Genomic DNA, 18,511 nt, shown 5'->3' with positions numbered 1-18,511 from the left:
TAAAAAGGTCAAGAAAAATATCCAAAAGACGATAGTCAAAGGATATTTATACCCTTTGATCGGTGATTGAATTAAGGAAATAATTTACACAAGATTACCCTCCCTTTGTGAGAAAGATCCCATAATTGGGACATTTTTTAGTGACATAAGTTGATTCTCAATTGAAGAAGCTGGCAAGACTTGGGCTAATTCAAAGGCTGCTAATTGAATGGAAGGGCCCTTACTATCATCAACACGTGAAATGTACACACATCATTCCACTTCAACAAACACAATCCAAGAACTAATTGAGAGATCAAGAAAGCAGCATCAAATCAAATACCCTTTTTTAAGTTTTAAACAAACTTACATTGTTCATACATAAACTGAGCCAAATAATTCAAGAAATGTACAAATATATGAATGTGTAAAGGCACCGGCTGCTTCTTCTAAGAAATGAGGGGCAGGTGACAAATTTGATCCGACTAATTGGGATTTTGTTGAGTCTGATCACAGCTATGAGACCAGGACCTTCTCGATGGCGGCCACATAGAACTCCTTGGGCATGGTACCGACCACAGATTGATGTTTCTCCCCATTCTTGAACAGCAAAACCACTGGAACAGCCTTGATATCATAGTTGTCTGCAATTTGCAAGTCATCGTCTGCCATGAGTATGAAGCATTTCAGTTTCCCGGCATACTCTGTTGCGAGCTCATCAATCACACGGCGAACCATTCTGCAGGGTCCACACCAACTAGCATAAAACTCGACCAGAACAGGGAGTTCACTCTTCAAAATCAACTCGTCCCACTTCTTCCCCGTGACAACAGCAGCTGCACGATCGAAGAACACAGTACAGCCAAGAGAGCAATTTAATTTTTCATTTTATCGACATAAAAACTGAATATGATCATCAGCTTGCAGCACTCCATAAGAACAAAAAGTAGGCAGGAATGGATTGTTGGGAAAGAATAATATCATACTTCAGATTATATTATCTTTCACATCTCTTTTGCTTCCAGTTGTTGCAAGAACAACTCTTTCTAGGCTTCTATTTGTCACCTGAATAGATGTTAAATTTCAGTGCATGACACAGATTTCTGAACCGATCTTTATATCACGAGAATCCTGAAAGTAAGAGTACCATGTAGCTATCGTAATGAATACAGGGACAACTCTCCTTTGACTGCTACTTATCATAATTAATTCTTAAACAAGTGTACTTGCATAAATGTTAATTAAGTTGAGAAGGCATGATTGCACATTTAAACCACATTATTTTGCTCCTCACAGTAACGAATCCTAACAGTCTGGCCCAGCTCTAGAATTTTGCATATAGAAGCCAAATAGGCAGGGCCAGGTCTTGCTCACCCCATCCCCTACCCGATATCCCATTCCCCAAAGCATCCCTCAGTAGGGTATAAATTTTAAACCCCGTCCCCACCCCCCAAATGGGGGACAGGGATGCCCGACCCACGACCATAAAGGAAACAATAATAATTAAAACTTATTGTTAAATTGAAATAATAATAAACAAAAAATAAACCACTAACTTGGTTCTACTCTGCTCACAGCATGCTTGATGCGAGGGAACAAGCTTGCTCTCTACTCAAAGCGAGCATGATTTGAGGATGAGATGTAGGTGGGTTGGGTCATATTCTTTGGGTTTGGATAATAGGCCTAAAATGGGAAATGAACTATGAGTAATTGGGTATATATATTTTAGATATAAATTAATGTAAATATTATAACAGATGGGGCAGTACACAAGTCAGGGCGGGGTACATAAAATATCATTCCCACATATCTATGATTAAACCGATTAGGGGAATCCCAATCCCTGCCCCAAAACCGGTCAGTCGGAGTGGAGTATATAAATACCATCCCCACCCCATCCCTGATTAAACTGATTTGGGGAAACTCTGATCCTAGCCCGGAGCCTGGTCAACAAGCATTGACCCCACCCCAATTAGGGCGGGCAGGCTCCAGTGGGACCAGGTTAAATTTCTGTCCCTATACATGTACAACCAAAAAGACATCACAACAGCAATATAAAAAAGTTGCCAATACAATTATAAAAACAGAAATGATGGTGCAATTGCACTGACTCATTTGAGAACCTTTATTTATTGAAGAGAACTTTATTCCCCCACCCAAAAGTAAGTTACTCGTAGAGGCCCAAATATGTACCCATTATTAGGGGAATGCAAATCAAGCCCCTTGGATGCCCATATAGTAACATTTCAAATTGAGGTGTTGATTGATACATCACTTTTCTAAATAAAGTTTTGGCTGCATAGAGTAAACCTTATGTCAGAAAAAGCACAGGACATCTAACAAGTATGACCAGAAAACCAGAAAGAAGTGAGTGCAAAAATTAGGCTGTTATTTAAGCCAATCCTATCCAAGAAAGCAACTCATAGCAGTCATGAATGCAGCTTCCTTTTAACCAATGTAAAAACACAGGCTAGTTCCATTAAGATGAATGCACAAAATGATAAGGCATCAATGTTAGGAGGGACTCAGAATCAGGTGATCACACCACGCTATGGAAGCTTTTTAGAAGCGTCACTGCTTCTTCACTTCTCAAAGCAACCTTACAACTTAGGAGGATCTTCACTTCATGACTGGTATATTTCTCCAAAGAATGCTCCATATACCATTCCGAATTTCTATAATTGCAGGCCAGGATTAATGTATCACTATTTTTCTGCAAGTAGAACTAGCTGTCTAATGATGCAAAGACAGTGGTATACATCAATTCATAAAATGTGGAGTGGCTAGTTTGAGAAATAAGAAAAATTTATGGTTAAAAATTATTGATGTCTCTTATTCCAACTTAACTTGTTTTGCAGGGTGAAGATAAACACACCAAGAAAGCTAGTTCCCCTATCAGTTTGATCAGTTGAACATGCAATAATTCTTTTCCACTAGTTTTAAAAACTAGCAGTGTTGTTGCTCAACAACAATGGTGTAGCAAAAGTAATCTCAAGATAGCAATTTTCAGTTTAATGATATTACAGCATTTAGCAGTATTTATCTGAAGGCATAGTTTTCAGTTTCTCCTTTTCATGGTAGGTATATCTGCTGAATACTTGCTTTGCATCACCTCTCAATAGCTTCAAATATTTTCATTGGATTTCTTGCACCACTCTGCAATTCAACACTTCTCTGCCTCTCCCTTGAGTTCAATCCATGCAATTCACTGATGGTGTAATAAATTGACAGCCAGCAATTCATCTTAATCTTACCTCTCAATATGTTATGATATCACCAAGCTAGACTATTTAGAAAATCTTAGATTGTTACTATTCCTACATATATTCCTATTCCTTATTTGTCATTTCCTAGTTGATGAATAGAACTGTTTTATATATGTATGTGCCTATGTACAAACTCTCAAGTAGGATTACAAAATAAAAAAACCCCCTATACTTTATTCTCTGAGTTTTTAATTTTGTAGAGGAGATGTTGTGGCCTTTTCGGGAAAGTTTGGGGGCTAATTTGGCAAAAAATAAAGTTCATGTAGTGTTCAGGCCAAAAGACCAAAGTACAACCGAAAGGTTTATTTACTTAACACCATTAGTAACAAAAGGGGCATCATTGCTATTTCGGGAAAGTTAAGCGATTGATTTGGCAAAAAACAAAGTTCAGGGGTCTGCAATCAATTTACCCTATGTGCCTATGCACAAACTCTCAAATTCTGTAGTGCAGTGATAACATACACAGATTATTCCCTTTTCTACCAAATGGATGGAAAGATCTGGTTGGATCCTTTCACGACAATACTTCTGAGTAGCATGAATTTTAATTTTTTGCATTAGGTTGTACTTCGTAGTATTATTTTTACTACTTGTATTTCTTATTCACTATTGTAACTTCTAGAATAGTTTGTTAGCCAATGATTGCCCACGTGTAAAGGGCTAGAATAGGACAAAAGATGTTGTTACAACTGTTGGGGAAGGATTGATCGTTTGTGGCAGCGACCATCCTACCCGAGTATATCACCTTCCAAGTCTCCCTTGGAAGGGGAAAAGATCACTAGAATTTCTGATATTCCGTCTCTCTTCTATCTTTCTCTCTTTCTAACTCTCTTTTTCTTCTCTCTTTCTCTTTGTTTTCTCTGCTAAACCGATTGTATCTTCCTAATTCAATATGAATTAGGAGTGCGATCCTATTGTCACTTCACAACCATGACAATATCTAGTATCGGAAAATCAGTTCTCAGCTGAGGCTGCTAGATTGGCATGATGGCGGAAGGAATCCACATGAAGAATTTCAAGACACAGTTGCAGCAAGTCAGCTCAACTATGTCGGAATTCCAAAATAGGATTGACCAATTGGAGATCGGGGGTGTCCAAAACCATGAGGCGATCATGGCAATGGATCGCAAACTGGAGAGTTCTTTGGAAGGAATGGAACAGAGTTTGGAAGGGTCAATGGCGAGGCTGGGAGAGGACTGGGAGCTCAGATGCAGCAATTTATGATTATGTTTACTTGCCAAAATACAGTAAGAGTAGCCCCTGACTTTCCCCCTAGAGAAAGGGATAATCTAATCCTACGTGGGAATAGAAAGAATAGGATGGAAGAAACCTCAAAGATTGAGGTAGATCCTGAGAAAGGATTAGAGGGAGAAATGGGCAGGGGAAGGAATGAGCAACCTCATACCCATCCTCCAGGGTTCCCCATCCCCAGATGGAGATGCTGGTATTTGAAGGAGCCAACCTCCGATGGTAGTTGAGAAAATGTGAGAAGTTATTCAATTGGTACAACGTACCAAGGGAGCATAGGGTATCATTAGCTACTGCTTATTTCAATGAAGGAATTGATGCTTGGTTTTAGGGGTGCCTTAGTGTGAGGTGAGACTATACGTGCAAGGAGTTTTCTGAAAAACTATGTGAGCATTTTGGGGAAAGGAGTATGGCGGATACTATAGAAGAATTTAATAAGTTTAAACAAACAGGGAGTGTTGGGGCTTATTTGCAAAGGTTTGAGGAGTTAAGATCATTCATGATTTGTCACAACCCCCACCTCTCAGAAGCTCACTCGTGTCAAGCTTCATGAGTGGCCTTAGTGAGGAGTTACAACCAATGGTGAAAATGATGAGGCCAAGGACAATGGAGCAAGCCTTTGAGAGTGCCCGATTACAAGAAATGTTGGTAGAGGCATTAATGAAAAAGCAAAGGCAGCAACAGAACGGAATAGTTCTTGGGACATTCACTGTTGGGGGAAAGAATTATAACCAGAATATGGTGAAGGGAAATCAAGGAGTAAAAAATATAGTGGGATTGAGTTCAACTCCATATGGAGAGCAATTAAGGGAGCAAGGAGATTGGTTGGCCTTTGTTTTCGATGTGGTGACAAGTTCCACCCCAGGCATCAATGTAAAAGGCAGATTCTTCTACTGGAAAGAGATGAAGAGGAGGTTCAAGGGGAAACAGAGGAAGAGGACATTGAGGAGGATGGAGAGGAGGATAATGGCAAGATCTCAATTCATGCTCTAAATGGGGTAGCTAACAATAAAATTATCAAGGTGGAGGGTCAAGCTAACGGTTGTAACTTGATGAACCTAATTGACAGTGGGAGTACCCACAACTTTCTTAATGAAAGCACGGCCAAAAGACTCAAGTGTCAGCTCACAAGAACCCCACCCTGAGTGTGACAGTAGACAATGGGAATCAAGTGATGAGTAAATCAACCTGTAATGGCTTTGGTTGGGAAATGCAAGGGGAGAGATTTGAGGCAGACCTAAGGCTACTGCAGCTAGGGGGTTGTGATGTAGTCCTTAGCATGGATTGGATGAAGGGGGTGAACCTCATTAACTTTGATTTCAACCGGATGCAGGTCTCCTTTGAGAATGAAGGAAGATGACATTGACAAGGGGAAAAGAAACAAGGGCTTGCAAAATGATTTCTGGAAGAAGGTTGCAGAAGGTGATCAAAGGAAAGCGGAATCAGTTGGCACACCTATTCTCAATTATGGCCAATCAAAAGATGCAAGGAGAAATATTCTTGACAGTCAGCACACCCCAAGGTATGCCCGACCAGGTACATCACTTAGATCTCCTTAATACATTGCTGGTAGAGTATGAGGATCTATTTGTTGAGCCCACATCCCTTCCCCCCTACCAAAATTTATGACCACACTATTAACCTAAAGCCAAATATCGAACCTGTTAACATTAGATCTTACTGATACCCCCAATCCAAAAGAATGAGATTGAGAAAATGGTTAGGGATATGCTTCAACAATCTATCATCTACCCTAACCAAAACCCTTTTGCTTTCCCAGTTTTATTAGTTAAGAAGAAAGATGGGTCATGGCGATTTTATGTGGATTACAGCCAACTTAATGCCATGACCATCAAGGATAAGTTTCCTATACCCCTTGTTGAGGACCTTTTGGATGAACCACACAATGCCCAATTCTTATCTAAGCTTGACTTACGCTCGAGTTATTACCAAATTAGAATGAAACCTGAGAATATACACAAAACAGCCTTTAGAACCCACCATGGGCATTTTGAATTCTTAGTGATGCACTTTGGGCTCACCAATGCTCCAACCACTTTTCAATCCCTCATGAACAGAATTTTTGAACCTTATCTTCGAAAATTTATATTGGTATTCTTTAATGATATACTCATCTATAGCCCTACTTTTGATCAACACCTATCTCACCTAAAGACCACTTTTGAGATCCTCAGATCTAACCAGCTCTTTATTAAGAAATCTAAGTGTGCTTTTGGTCAATGAAAGGTTGAGTATTTGAGGCATATCATATCCAGGGAAGGGGTTAGCATAGATCCAAGAAAAGTAGAGGCTATGGTGTCTTGGCCAAGACCTACTTCGATGAAGGCCCTAAGAGGATTTTTGGGATGAACCGGGTACTACCGCCAATTTGTAAAGGACTACAGAGCCAATAGCAAGCCCCTGACAGACCTTTTGAAGAATGGGGGGTTCAATTGGGGGCCTTTAGCAAATGAGGCTTTTGAGAAGTTGAAAGGGGCTATGAGCAGGGTGCTGGTCCTAGGGCTACCTGACCTTAGCAAGCCTTTTATTCTAGAAACAGATGTAAGTGGAACGGGCATTGGGGCAGTGTTGGTTCAGGAGGGAAGGCTATTGGCATTTTTGAGTCAAGTCTTGAGTCCTAAGCACATGGGGCTCAGCATTTATGAGAAAGAGTTTATAGTTGTATTGATGGCTGGCTATTGACAAGTGGAGGCATTATTTGGAAGGAGGTAGATTTATAATTAGAACAGATCATGAAAGCTTCAAGTTTCTGTTACAACAGAAACAACAAACTTAGCTACAAAAGAAAGGTATGTCTAAGCTGATGGGTCTGGACTATGCCAAACAATATAGGAAGGGAAAGGAAAATATTGTAGTTGATGTTTTATCGAGATGCCATGAGAAAGTGAGTGTAGCAACCATAACCCTGGTAGTCCCGGAGTGGTACCAAGAGGTGATTAATAGCCATGAAGAAGATGAGAAGATAAAGGAGCTACTAGAAAGGTTAGCTGCTGGAGCCAAAGAGGAGGGGTACACCTTAGTAGAAGGAATGTTGAGATACCAAGGGAGAGTGGTGATTGGAGATAATGCAAAACTCAAAACTAAAATCATGCAAGCTTTACATGAGTCTCTTATAGGGGGGCATTTAGGAGTGCAAAACACCTACTTGAGGGTTAGACAACTTTTTCATTGGTTGGGAATGAGAGCAAAAGTTAGAAGATTTGTGCTAGCTTGTGACACCTGCAAAAGGTGTAAGTCAGAAACGATAGCCTACCCCAGGCTATTGCAACCACTACCTATCCCCAACCAAGCCTGGACAAGTGTGTCCATGGATTTTGTGGAAGGGTTACCCAAGTCAGAGGGTAAAGACAGTATATTGGTGGTAGCAGATCAGCTGACCAAATTTGCTCATTTCATAGGGTTAACTCACCCTTATATAGCTCAAGAGGTGGCTAGAGCCTTCTTGGACCGAGTGGTAAAGAGATATGAGACCCCTGAGTACATTGTTTCAGACCGGGACAGAATTTTCACTAGTCTGATGTGGTAGGAAATCATGAGGGCCTTGGGAACTAAATTAAGCATGTCTATAGCTTACCACCCTCAATCAAATGGGCAAACCAAGAGGGTGAACCAAAGCTTAGAAACCTATTTAAGGTGCATTTGTCTTTTACAACCTAAGGAGTGGCATTAGTGGTTGTCTTTGGCCCAATGGTAGTATAACACCAACCACCATTCTTCTATTAAAATGTCCCCATTCGAGGCCCTATTTGGATACAAACCACCTATCCTATCTGCCATTGGGGGAGGGGATCTAATGTGGTAATAGTGGAAAACTATCTACAGGAATGGAGAAGGGTATCGCAACAACTGAAGTAAGAGTTAGCATCGGCCCAAAATCGAATGAAACAAATTGCTGACAGGAAAAGAAGTGAGAGAGAGTTTGCAGTAGGGGACAAGGTGTATTTGAGGTTAAGGTACCCCCATCTGAAGTCAATTACTCAAGGCAATGTAACTAAACTCAGCCTAAAGTACTTTTGACCTTTTCCCATAGAGGCCAGGGTGGGGAAGGTGGCATATCGTCTACGGTTACCAGTAGAGTCCTAAATCCATCCAATGTTTCATGTGTCCCTCCTAAAGAGTTCAATGGGAACCCAACCAGTGAGTACTGCCTTGCCTATACTCCCTAAAGAAACTAACAGATCGATGGAACCAGAAGATATTCTTGAGAGGAGTGTGGTGTACAAGCACGGGGCTCCCCTTATCCAAGTATTGGTCAAGTGGTAGGGTAGTTCGTCTAATTGCAGCACTTGGGAGTATCTCCTGGATCTCCTCAAGCAATTTCCGAGGACAACCAACCTCCGTAGCATTTCTTGAGGACAAAAAATTCGTTAAGGGAGGGAAATTGTCATGACAATACTTCTTAGTAGCATGAATTTTAATTTTTTGCATTAGGCTATAATTCGTAGTAATATTTTTACTATTGTAAATTCTATAATAGTTTGTTAACCAATGATTGCCCACATGTAAAGGGCTAGAATATGACAAAAGATGTTGTTACAACCGTTGGGGGAGGATTGATTGTCTATGCCAGCAAGCATCCTACCCGAGTATATCACCTTCCAAGTCTCTCTTGGAAGGGGAAAACGAAGATCAATAGAATTTCTGATATTCCTTCTCTCTTCTATCTTTCTCTCTTTCTAAGTGTCTTCTTCCTCTCTCTTTTTCTCTTCATTCTCTCTATTTTCTTTGCTAAACCGATTGTATCTTCCTAATTCAACCTGAATTAGGAGTGCGATCCTATAGTTACTTCACAACCGTGACAGATCCTTTTTCAAATTTTGCCATCAACTTGCATGCATTCCCACAACTCTCTTGTGGAGGCACCAATCCCAATAGTCAGTAGACTCGGCACGCGAGCTAGTTCAGCTCTGGATACAAAATTGGTTTATGCACCCCACATGTTACATTATGTTCATTTACTCCCAAGGCATCAGACACACACCTGTCACGAACCTGCCGCGGATATTTTAAATTTTTGCTCTTAGCCTAGTTAATTTTCTGCTTGGTTGTAATTCCTTATTTCCGTTAGAATATTTCTGCTACAACTAGCATTCGGTTAGATGTCAGGCCACGTGTAAGGCCTGAGGAAAAGACAAAGGAATTGGTTAGGAAAGGGATCTGAGGTAATCGGCTGTAACCGCTTGCATGGGCAAGATTCTCCCCACCGAGCGAGTATATTAACTCCTCCACCGATGGAGAGAGGACATGAATGAATTAAGAATTTTTCTCCACCATTCTCTCTGTTCTCATACTCTTCTCCCTCATACGCTTTTCTAATCTTTCTCCTTCTCTTCCACTGCCTCTGTCCGTCCTTGTATCACACCGATTCAAGGATTTTCTCTTGTCTATCATGACAAATTGGTATTAGAGCTCGATTCCAGGCCAGGCTTGTCTCTAACTCATGGCGGAAGGAACTCGCATGAAAAACATGGAGACCCAACTGCAACAGGTTAGCTCGTCCACGGCTGAGGTCCAGAGACGAGTAGACCAGCTCGAACTGGGGAACACTCGCAATCACGAGGCAATCTTGTCGATCGATCAAAAGCTAGATGGAACACTGCTTCAACTACACGAAGAGATGGTGCAGACGAGGGAAGAGCTGGGTAACCAGCTCCAGCAATTCATGCTGATGTTTACACGGCAAAACCCAGTCAGTCTGGCCCCCGACTTTCTCCTGCGTGATAGAACAGAACCTCTCTTACATCATGAGAGGGGACGAAATAGGCCTAAAACTCCTGATATGGAGAATGATCAGGACATGGGGGAAGGAATAATGCTGGATAGGGGACGTGAAGAACAGGAGCATCGCCAACAAGCCGGTTTTCCCATGTCCCGAATGGAGATACCTGTTTTCGAGGGTAACAATCCCCGTTGGTGGGTGCGGAAGTGCGAAAGAATATTTAATTGGTATGACATACCATTGGGACGGAGAGTGGCCTTAGCAACTGCCTACTTTGATGACGTGGTGGATGCATGGTACCAAGGATGGGTTAGTGTGAGGGGCCAGCCTATGTGGGGAGAGTTCACCAAGAAGCTATGTGAGAGATTTGGGGAACGTAGTATGACCGACATTATTGAAGAGTTTAATAAACTCAGGCAAATGAGTGAGCTGAAAACCTACTTGAAAAGGTTTGAGGAGCTGCGATCTCTAATGAGTAGTCAAGATCCGCACCTGTCTAAAGCATATTTTGTGTCTAGTTTCTTGAGCGGCCTCAGTGATGATTTAAGGCTAATGGTTAAAATGATCCGACCTCGGACGGTGGAGCAAGCAGTAGAGAGTGCCCGGTTGCAAGAGATGGTAGTAGAAGCATTGATGAAGAAACAGAGGCAACAAACTAAAACTATGACGGTAGGATCCTCCCACCAAGGCGGAAGAGGAATTGGCCGCGAGTGGTCCGGGGGCAATATTGGAATGAGGCCCCCAACGATACCCCAACCAAGTGCGAGGCACAATGACCAGCGGCGACAGCCTAGACTGTGCTTCAGGTGCGGAGATAAGTATTTTACAAGGCATCAGTGTAAACGCCAACTTCTCCTATTGGAGGGAAACTCAGAAACACTGGAAGAAGAGGAAGGAGATAAAAGTGAAGAGGAGGAGGAATCTGAGAATGAGAGTAATGGGGAGATATCACTCCATGCCTTGAAGGGAGTAACCGACAACAAGATAATCAAGATGGAAGGGAAAGTGAAGGACAAGGGCTTGCTGGTCTTAATAGATAGCGGAAGCACCCATAGCTTCTTGGATGGGGAAATCGCTAGAAAGCTGAAGTGCCAGCTCTCTAATACCCAGCCCCTTAGTGTGACAGTAGTGGACGGGGGTAAGATGTTGAGCAGTTCAGCTTGCTATGGATTTAAGTGGGAGATGCAAGGAGAGGTGTTTGAAGCTGATCTTAGGCTATTACAACTGGGGGGTTGTGACATGGTGCTCGGGGTGGATTGGATGAAAGGGGTGAGCCCCATAAGTTTCGACTTTAATAGGATGGAAGTCTCCTTTGACAAGGGAGGAAAGAGGATGACCTTAAAAGGAGGAAGGGAGACTGGGACATGCAAGCTGATAACAGGGAAGAGGCTGCATAAGGCATTCAAAAATAACTGGAGCAAGCTGGCCCAATTATTCTCAATGGTAGCTGCGGGCGAAGGATGGGAACAGCTAACGGTGGGGGAACTGAAAGTGGTGACCTGCAGCCCACAAGGGAGGATTGACCAGGTACACTCTCAGTATCTTATCGATGAATTGCTTATTACATTTGGGGACCTGTTTGCTGAGCCTAACACCCTACCCCTTTCCCGCAACCTGGACCATTCCATCCATCTCAAGCCAAATTCAGAACCCATAAACATCAGGGCCTATAGATATTCGCCAACCCAAAAATCAGAAATCGAAAAAATAGTGAGAGAAATGCTGAACCAGTCCTTCATAAGACCCAACCATAGCCTATTCGCCTCACCAGTACTCTTAGTTAAAAAGAAGGATGGGACCTGGCGCTTTTGTGTGGATTATCGCTAATTAAACACCATCACCATAAAGGACAAGTTCCCAATACCCCTAATAGAAGATCTCCTAGACGAACTACACAATGCAACCATATTCTCCAAGTTGGATCTTCGATCTGGTTACCACCAGATCAAGATGAAGCATGAAGACATCCATAAGACTGCTTTTAGAACCCATCATGGGCACTTTGAGTTCTTGGTGATGCCCTTTGGGCTCAACAATGCCCCAGCCACTTTTCAGTCCCTTATGAACCAAATTTTTGAACCATATTTGAGAAAGTTTATACTAGTCTTCTTTGATGATATTCTTGTGTATAGTCCCTCTCTTGACCAGCATTTAAAGCACCTGAAAACTACCCTAGAGGTCCTCAAATCCAATCAGCTTTTCATCAAAAGATCTAAGTGTTCTTTTGGCCAAAGCCAAGTTGAATATTTGGGTCACCTAATCTCTGGTGAAGGGGTGAAAACAGATCCGAGGAAGATAGAAGCTATGCTCACTTGGCCTAAACCCACAACCTTTAAGGCATTAAGGGGATTCCTTGGTCTAACCGGTTATTACAGGAGATTTGTAAAAGGCTATGGGGTTTTGAGTCGGCCACTGACAGAACTCTTGAATAAAGGAAATTTCAAGTGGGGAGGGGAGGCTGAGGAGGCTTTCCAAAAGCTCAAAGAAGCAATGGGGACAGTCCCCATTCCGGGGTTACCCAATTTCAACGAACCCTTTACACTGGAAACGGATGCATGTGGTGTAGGCATTGGTGCAGTTCTCCTGCAGAGGGGTAGACCGCTAGCATTTCTAAGCCAGGCCCTCAGCACAAGGCATTTGGGGCTAAGTATCTATGAAAAAAAGTTCCTAGCAGTGCTGATGGCAATGGAGAAATGGAGACACTATTTGGAGGGCAGCAGATTCATTATTAAAACAGACCATGAGAGTCTCAAGTTTCTACTTCAGCAAAGATTACACACTCAACTGCAAAAAAAAAGGGATGGCTAAGCTGATGGGGCTCGATTACTCTATACAGTACAGAAGAGGTAAAGAAAATGTGGTGGCTAATGCACTATCAAGGCGCTAAGAAGAGGGCAGCACTTCAGCAATTATTGCGGTAGTGCCGGCATGGTGTCAAGAAGTAATTGATAGCTATGATGGGGATGAGCAGATGAAGAAGACGTTAGAGGAAGTGGTGGTATCACCAAGGGGGGCTGACGGTTACACCTTAACAGAAGGGCTGTTGAGGTACAAAGGGAGGATTGTCATAGGAAAGGGAGGAAACCTCAAACATAGAATATTGCAAACTCTACATGAGTCACCAGTGGGTGGGCATTCAAGCATTCAGAATACTTACTTGAGGATTAAGCAGATATTTCACTGGCCTAACTTGAGAGGAGATGTCCAAAGGTTTGTGTTAGAGTGCGATACGTGCAAAAGGTGTAAGCTGGAAAATGTGGCCCACCCGGGCCTCCTACAACCTTTGCTTATACCAAACAGAGCTTGGAATAGCGTAGCCATGAACTTTGTCGAGGGGATGCCTAAGTCAGAAGGAAAAGACAATGTGATGGTGGTGGTGGACAGGTTTACCAAATTCGCTCAGTTTATTGGGTTAGCTCACCCCTACACGGCCAAAGAAGTGGCTCGGCTGTTCATTGACAGGGTGGTTTCTCAATATGGCGTACCGGGAACCATTGTATCCGATCGTGACAAGGTTTTGCCAGCCGATTTTGGCAAGAGCTCATGGGGTCCATGAGAATTCGGCTCAATATGTCAATAGCCTACCATCCACAAACGGATGGGCAGACGAAGCGAGTAAATCAAGTACTAGAAACATACTTGAGATGCATGTGTATCATGCAGCAAAAGCACTAGCACAAGTGGCTCCCCCTAGCTCAATGGTGGTATAATTCCACCTATCACTCAGCCTTAAAGATGTCTCCCTTTGAAGCATTGTATGGGTTTAAACCCCTGCTGCTGCCAGCTATAAGAGGACCCTTTACGGAATTATCAGTGGATGACTACTTGCAGCAGAGGAGGGAAGTGGTGCAACAACTAAAACAAGAGTTGGCCTCTTCCAGGAACAGGATGACGCAATTCGCGGATCGAAAGAGAAGCGACCGAGAGTTTGAGATGGGAGAGCAAGTATACTTACGGCTAAGATACCAGCATCTGAAGTCCATTAGCCAACAGCCCGTCACTAAATTAAGCCCTAAGTACTTTGGTCCGTTCACCATCACAAAAAAAATAGGCAAAGTGGCCTATAAACTCCAGCTACCGGAAGGTACTCACATACACCCAGTTTTTCACGTATCTCTCCTTAAGAAATCCACCGGAATCGAACAGGTCAATTCAGCCTTGCCAGCAACATCTAAGGAGAAGGAGAAGGATGAGCAGAAGGAGCCGGAGGCTATCATGGACAAAAGAGTGATTTATAACCATGGGATTCCCATCATTCAAGTTTTGGTGAAATGGAGGCAAGAGGACACTCACCATAGCACTTGGGAATATCTTCCAAGCTTACTGCAACAATTTCCGAGAGTTGCGAGCCTCCTCAGCGTTTCTTGAGGACAAGAAACATCTCAAGGGGGGAAAGTTGTCACGAACCTGCTGCAGATATTTTAAATTTTTGCTCTTAGCCTAGTTAATTTTCGGCTTGGTTGTAATTCCTTATTTCCGTTAGAATATTTCTGCTACAGCTAGCATTCGGTTAGATGTCAGGCCACGTGTAAGGCCTGAGGAAAAGACAAAGGAATTGGTTAGGAAAGGGATCTAAGGTAATCGGCTGTAACCACTTGCATGGGCGAGATTCTCCCCACCGAGCGAGTATATTAACTCCTCCACCGATGGAAAGAGGACATGAATGAATTAAGAATTTTCCTCCACCATTCTCTCTATTCTCATACTCTTCTCCCTCATACGCTTTTCTAATCTTTCTCCTTCTCTTCCACTCCCTCTGCCCGTCCTTGTATCACACTGATTCAAGGATTTTCTCTTGTCTATCATGACAACACCCAAACCTTGAGCCTTGTGATCTCCCACAAGGTATAAAGATAGGATGCTAGACCCAATTTTTCCCTCCAAGAGCATCTCAAGCTACATGATCTTTCAATAGATGAAGTTTTCCCTTGAATTCATTGCTCCTTTCAATCCTAAGGCATGTCATGAATGTTGTCATAAAGCACCATATCCTTATCACAAGGATGAATGGCTTCCTTCTGGTAAATTACTGAAAAGAGTAAAGACTACCCACACCTATGATACAAATGTCTCCCATTTGGAGACTTAAATGTGGTCCATATTTATCGCCTGCTTTTCAAACTATTATTGTCATAATTGGATAATTATTTTGATTAAATGAAAAAAAAATGTGATTAAAGGGTTATTATGTAAACTCAGTTTCTAACAAGTAGTGAGATACAATCATCCTTAATGGGAGGATTTATTTTTATCTTCACATGTAGGTTCCCAATTTTGCTTATAAATAGGGTCGTGCCATTCCCATCTAAGATGCCACCAAATGATCATAGGCATTAATCAAAAAACCCCGTATTTGTTGAGAATTTATGAAAGCAAATTTAGACTCCGGTTCCACAATCTACAGGAAACATATTCATATACAGATTCTTTTTTCCACTTAATCAACTATGGCTGGGCTAGAGATACTATCTATTTTGTTCCTGCAATTAACTTCCACATCTGTTTTTCTAAAATGTGATCCTATAACCTATTAGCGGGTTTACAGGCTCCAGCAAAGCATGCGCTCCTACGATCTATAATCAGGGCAAGAAGCAAGCAAACGATCATTGAGAAGTTGTCCAAGTAATCTTCCCCTAAACATGAACTATCAACTAAAAGCATTTTAAAAGTGAACAGGCCGAATTTCTATCGCTTTGGCCACGAAAAGCGCGAGCTCTGTAGAAAACAGAAATCAAAAACAATTTGTCACAGCAACACAAACAATCTCCTGTGCACAGATGATTTCCCATAGAGCATGTGAAGAGATTACCTTCGGGTTCACGGCGGCACGAGACTCTCGGACGGAGATGAGAGTTCCGAATCCCGGTGCCAGTTTTGGGCCGAAGTCGAAAGAGGGAAGGCAACGACGAGGGCTTAGGGTTTGCGAAGGAGAGGGTGTGAGACGAAGAGAAGGGCGAGCCACAAGCGTGAGAAGCCATTGTCAGATCACCGCAAAGCGAACGCAATCTCGAAATGGAAACTGGTCCCAATGTATGAATATCGAATGTCAATGAGAAATGAAGTACCAATACTGAAAGGGATACGAGGGGAGAGGAGGAGGAGAAAAGCATGTTTTTTTGATTCCGGCCGGTGGATGTGACGGCGGACCGGTGGCTGACTCACTGATCTTAGCTTCTTTATCTTCGTCAGCCGGGCCAGCTCTATCCGTGAATATTAACAACAATATAATACTACATTTGGCATATTACCAAATCACCGTGAACATTTGGTCTAATTCTAGGATTGCCTTTTTATTTTTAGGAAATTACATTTGCTATCCTTAAAAATGTTGCAAAGGCAATGGTTTCCCTCCTGCTCTTTCTCCCCAATTAGAAGCACCCGTAAGGGTGTGAGCAGAGGCATTGCAAGTAGTAATTATCTTCAAAGTCTACTCGAAACTTTAAAATATTTTATATGGCAATTATGCAGCTATGTCTTTTAAATCTAGTGTTATAAATTAAGTGATATTTTAAATAGTTTTTCAATACTTTCAATCTCCTATTGCTATGCTACAAACATTTTTACTTGTTTTTAATATTCATTATATCCTTATAAACTTATGAAAACTATGAATAGATTTGGGCTCTCACACATAGATTAGGTCAATTTAAGGCAAATCTAAGAATTTACTTCCGTGCGTGAACTACAACACAAATTGTAATATTTTGTATTTATTTTCTCCAAAATTTATCTTATTATTGTATTACATGAGATAGTTACTTTTTAATTAATATTTGATATTGACAAAATAATCGAGATATTGACAAAATAATTGGTCTACAATTCTTATTTTATCCTATTATTTATATTTCAATTTAAATTAGTTTTCTCCCTCATATTCGTATATAAATTTCTTCTTTAATATTATTGTCACTTATTGATAAATATGGCATCTCCTTACATTTGTGAAAAATAAAATATTTAGCTATCCCAACCCATCCATACTACTATTGTTTGACAGATTCTTGTGTTCATTGCTTGTTATTTTATTTATTTTTAAAACTAGAAATGCACACGTGCTTTTCGAATAATTTACTGTATTTTAGAATGATACTTTGCCTTTTAAACCATTCAAAAGGTGAAAATTATCCTTAAATCTTATAACATATATCACCTTCAAAGTTTTTTTTGAATAATTTACTATTTGCTTTTATATTTTCCTACAACACTCGATTGTGATTATGGATACTATTAAATATGTTTGTTCTCCTGTTAGCATTAGATTGATGGGGCGTTTGGTACGGGAAAAGTTTTTAAATTATTGGGATTCACGATTCTTATAAATGCTCTTGAAAATCTTTGATTCCCAAGATTTATGCAATTCTATGTTTGGATATATTGAAACATTCTCAGGAATGTTAAGTATTATTTTATGAGAATCTTATATTCTTATGTTTGGTTTAAATGTAATATTATTGGGAATTTATGTTTTTTTTTCAAAATTACCCTTATTTAATTTTTTATTTAAAAATAATAAATTTCTTCTACTATATAAAATATTAGGACCCACAATATCTTTAGATAATAAAAAAATATTATTTTTTTACACATTATGTATATATATATGCATGTGTATATATATATAAAAATATATATATACATAATATATATGTTTGTATGAATATCTATTTTAATATATATAATATTTGATAATAAATAATATAAATATATTATAATATATTTTTATATTTAATATATAATATGTTTGTATGGGGTTATAAAAGGGTAAGGGATGTTTTAGTCTTTTTATTTATTAAAAATATTCCCAAGTCCATGGGAAACTTGGATTCCCAACCCCCAATGAAAATCTTTTTGTGAGAAAGTTGATTAAAAATTATTTTTGGAAATCTTATTTTTCAGGATTCTTTTTATAAAAAAGTTGTATCAAATATAGGAATACAGATTCCCAACCTAACATTTTCAGAAATCTTAAAATTTTTTCTATACCAAACGCCCCATCAAAGTGTGGCCCACGCCTTTATTCTCATTTTGTCTGTGTCGAATAAATATTATAACAAGGACAATATAATATTCTCATGAATTAAAACACCCTCCGAGGTCATGTTGCTTATGTCACAATATTAGCAAAATAAAGTTGAGATTTATTGGATTCGCACCAATAACTCATAAATTCAATTATCTTAATCTACGATGAACTTTATTTGCTGAAATTAAAAACATAAATGACGAGACGCTCAAGTGTGGGAACGAATGCCGGGAATTGAGCCATGTATAGTTT

The 18,511-nt window shown here is 40.6% G+C and overlaps 1 protein-coding gene across 1 annotated transcript; it reads right to left on the bottom strand.

Annotated features, from left to right (window-relative positions):
* Positions 1-287: 287 nt before the first annotated feature.
* LOC127802748 (thioredoxin M3, chloroplastic-like) lies at positions 288-16,421 on the bottom strand. Its single transcript, XM_052338754.1, has 2 exons — positions 16,043-16,421; positions 288-815 (listed from the first exon to the last, which is right to left on the bottom strand). Exons 1-2 carry the CDS (start codon positions 16,341-16,343, stop codon positions 496-498), a joined length of 621 nt encoding a protein of 206 aa, XP_052194714.1. The 5' UTR covers positions 16,344-16,421; the 3' UTR covers positions 288-495.
* Between the last annotated feature and the right edge of the window lie 2,090 nt (positions 16,422-18,511).

The sequence above is a fragment of the Diospyros lotus genome, chromosome 5, assembly GCF_014633365.1.
Source record: "Diospyros lotus cultivar Yz01 chromosome 5, ASM1463336v1, whole genome shotgun sequence".
Classification (NCBI taxonomy): domain Eukaryota; kingdom Viridiplantae; phylum Streptophyta; class Magnoliopsida; order Ericales; family Ebenaceae; genus Diospyros; species Diospyros lotus.
This window is presented reverse-complemented; position numbering and strand designations above follow the sequence as displayed.